This window comes from Octopus bimaculoides, chromosome 24 (assembly GCF_001194135.2).
Source record: "Octopus bimaculoides isolate UCB-OBI-ISO-001 chromosome 24, ASM119413v2, whole genome shotgun sequence".
In the NCBI taxonomy this organism is placed as follows: Eukaryota; Metazoa; Mollusca; class Cephalopoda; order Octopoda; family Octopodidae; genus Octopus; species Octopus bimaculoides.
Genome location: NC_069004.1, coordinates 2,866,915 through 2,870,104, shown reverse-complemented (window position 1 = coordinate 2,870,104; position 3,190 = coordinate 2,866,915). Strand labels below are relative to the sequence as shown.

General features: G+C 40.4%; 1 protein-coding gene across 1 annotated transcript in view; it reads left to right on the top strand.

Moving 5' to 3' along the window:
• Window positions 1-3,190, top strand: part of LOC106868762 (tetratricopeptide repeat protein 38) — an 11,109-nt gene that overhangs the window by 1,896 nt on the left and 6,023 nt on the right. The window contains exons 3-6 of the mRNA XM_014914180.2: window positions 267-438; window positions 1,618-1,791; window positions 2,118-2,193; window positions 2,436-2,555. Coding sequence (XP_014769666.2) covers window positions 267-438; window positions 1,618-1,791; window positions 2,118-2,193; window positions 2,436-2,555 — 542 coding nt within the window. The remainder of the gene's footprint in view (window positions 1-266; window positions 439-1,617; window positions 1,792-2,117; window positions 2,194-2,435; window positions 2,556-3,190) is intronic.

Genomic DNA, 3,190 nt, shown 5'->3' with positions numbered 1-3,190 from the left:
CCTCGTGGAGCTTTTTTAGGTGTTTCCGCTCAATAAACACTCACAACGCCCGGTCTGGGAATCGAAACCGCGATCCTATGACCGCGAGTCCGCTGCCCTAACCACTGGGCCATTGCGCCTCCACTGCCCTTGATATCTACCCTGCTCTATGACCCTGTGCTCAATAAGTACCCGACGTCGTTCGTTACCTGTCCCCTCCCCACCCCAAAAAATGTGATTATACTTATTGCTGTTTGTTTGTTGTTTTTTTTTTTTTTCTTTTAAAGTGATGGGTCATGTGATCAAGAATGGTCTCGACGTTTTGGGAACTGGCACCAGCAGCAGATTTGACAAAGGATTATTCGACAGAATGGAACACTTGAAGAATATGGCCAACAAACCGACCGTCACGCCTTGGGAGAAGCAACACATTAATGCCATTTACCTCTGGTCCAAAGGGTTGGTAATTCTTTGATGATGATGATGATGATGAGACTTATGATGGTGAAGGTGGTGGTGGTGGTGGTGGTGGTGGAGGTGGTAGGGATGGTGATGATGATGATGATGACTCTGGTCTTAAAATTAGTAATGCTGTTGATTGGAATGATAATGTCTGTCTGTCTCTCTCTCTACTTTTGGTCTCAAGAATTGTCGGATTCTATAATAATTACTTGCTATCTTTCTTTCTTTCTTTCTTTCTTTCTTTCTTGGTCTGTGTGTGTGTAATCTCATTTCAGACAGGTTTTTACTCAAAGTATAGTGTCAGGAATGACAAAGGTGTTTTGCTTGATATTCGTCTCTCAGCTTTCTCTTTGTTTCTCTCTCTCTCTCACCTCTCTCTCCCTCCTCACCTCTCTCATCACCCCGGTCTCCCCCAACCATGTCTTTTATCTATGTCACCCAGCAGAGAGAAGTGACTTCTCTCCCTCACACATACCTCTATCTGTCTCTGTTCCTCTCTCTCGCTCTCTTTGTCTCGCCCCCCCCCACCAGGCTTTCACACTCCACCCTGTGTCACTTTCATGTCTTTTTTTCTCTCTCCCCTTCTCCATGGTGTTTTTATGGAGTATTTCTAAACAAGACACTTCAACCAGGCGTTGTCTTTCTCCGTCTTGGCTTTCAGAAAATCAGTAGCTGACCTTGTTAGCTGCCATAGCCAACGTCGTTTTCCTTTTCTTTTTTTATTGACCCCGCCCCCAGTACACACTCACACGCACACACACACACATACACACACACACACATGCACACAAACACAAACCTTTTAACATTCAGATTGTTTTATCAAACGTAATGCTAATTTATTCACATTGTTTTAAATCAATCATACATTATTTGGTAGCTTTGAGATTTCAATGATGGGCTTGTTTAGTTTTTGAATGACATTGTAGGGTAGGTGTAAGAGGTAGGATCTAGCCAGGTCGCCATAAAACAAGTAGAATATTTGGGCCTCATATGGCTGGTTTGAATGTTGAGGGGGTTAATCATTAGGCCCTGCTGCATCTAGTACTTCTAATCAGATGCGAACCACTGATCTATAGGTCCCTAGTAAGAGAGAGAGAGACTTCCAATTGACTCGAACCGGTTTCAACCATTTAACATTTTCTAATAAATTCTGCCTTTTCCTCCATTATCCAGGAATATAGCTGAAGCTTGTTCTGTTTGGGAGTCAATTCTGGGAGAGAAACCCAAAGACATCTTAGCTCTGAAATTCGCCCATGACTCTTACTTCTTTTTGGGCCTCCGACCCCAAATGCGGGACTCTGTAGCACGAGTTTTGCCATATTGGGATTCCAGTATTCCATTGTATGGGTAAGGTTTCTGTTATTATTACTATCATTATTATATCTTCCTGTATGATCCTCACTCTTGTCATAAACCATTACTGGTTAATAAAGAAATCTTCATTATCACCACCATTATTATTATCATTATTATTATTACAATTTTAAAAAGATTGACGTAACTCTTCACAAAGGTAAACAGTCAAGACTAAGAGCGCGATTCGATTGGAAGATATTTTATTAGTTGAACGATATTTCAACAGTGACAAAGACAGATGTAAAACACTGGATGATAATAATGGTGAGGATAGTAATTTTAAAAGAATTATTATTGAAATTATTTTTGGTGAACAGATATCTCCATGGTATGCTTGCATTTGGCCAGGAAGAGACCAATCTTTTTGACCAAGCTGAAAAATCAGCCTTAAAGGTAACCAAATCTTCTAACGTTTCAATTTATTCTTCAGTTCATGAATAATCCTGCAACTTTTTTAGGAAAATGGTCAAAAGCTGACCAAAGACAGAATGGGCGGCCTTTGGCCATTGATCTGTGGAATTGGAATCTTTAAGAATAACTAAACAACAAGTAGATAGTGGCTCCCCCTATTATCAGTTTTTGGTAAACTGCTGTTGTTTGTCTTTCTATTTGTTTATTGTTGTTATTGTTGTCAGGCCCTGGGGATCAACAAAAAAGACGCCTGGGCCACTCATGCCATGGCCCACGTCAACGAGATGCTGGGAAGACAAAACCAAGGTTCCACCTTCCTGGAGACGACAGAAAAGGACTGGTCGGTGAGTATAAGTGTGAGTGAGTGTAAGTGGTATTTCTCCTGTCGCTACGTTCTGAGTTCAAATTCCACCACAGTCGACTTTGCTTTTCATCCTTTTGGGGTCGATGAAATGAGTACCAGTTACGCACTTGGGTCAATGTAATCGACTTACCTCTCCACAAAAATTTCAAGCCTTGTGCCTATGGTAGAAAGGATTATTATTATTATTATTAGCTGAACCCGTGAAAAATTCACAGAAAATATAATGTCAGCATCTGTAAACAGTGTTCTGGTGCCATGAGAAATGTTTGCATGTTATGGCTGTCTGTCTTTACGTTCTGAGTTCAAATTGTGCCGAGGTCGATTTTGCCTTTCATCCTTTCGGAGTCGATGAAAAAACGTGCAAGTTTGAGTATTGTGGTCGATGTGATCGACTGTGCCCCTCCCCCAAATTTCAGGCCTTGTGCCTATAATAGAAAAATTTATTATTATTATTATTATTATTATTATTTATTCATTTATTTAATATACAACGAATATTCAGTCGCTAAGCTCAAAATGGTTCTTCTTGAATGCATTGGAGCATTCAGATTTAGAATGTCATCTGGCAAACAGAAGTTGGTTTCACACGTTCATAGCATGTTTATTGACAAACAT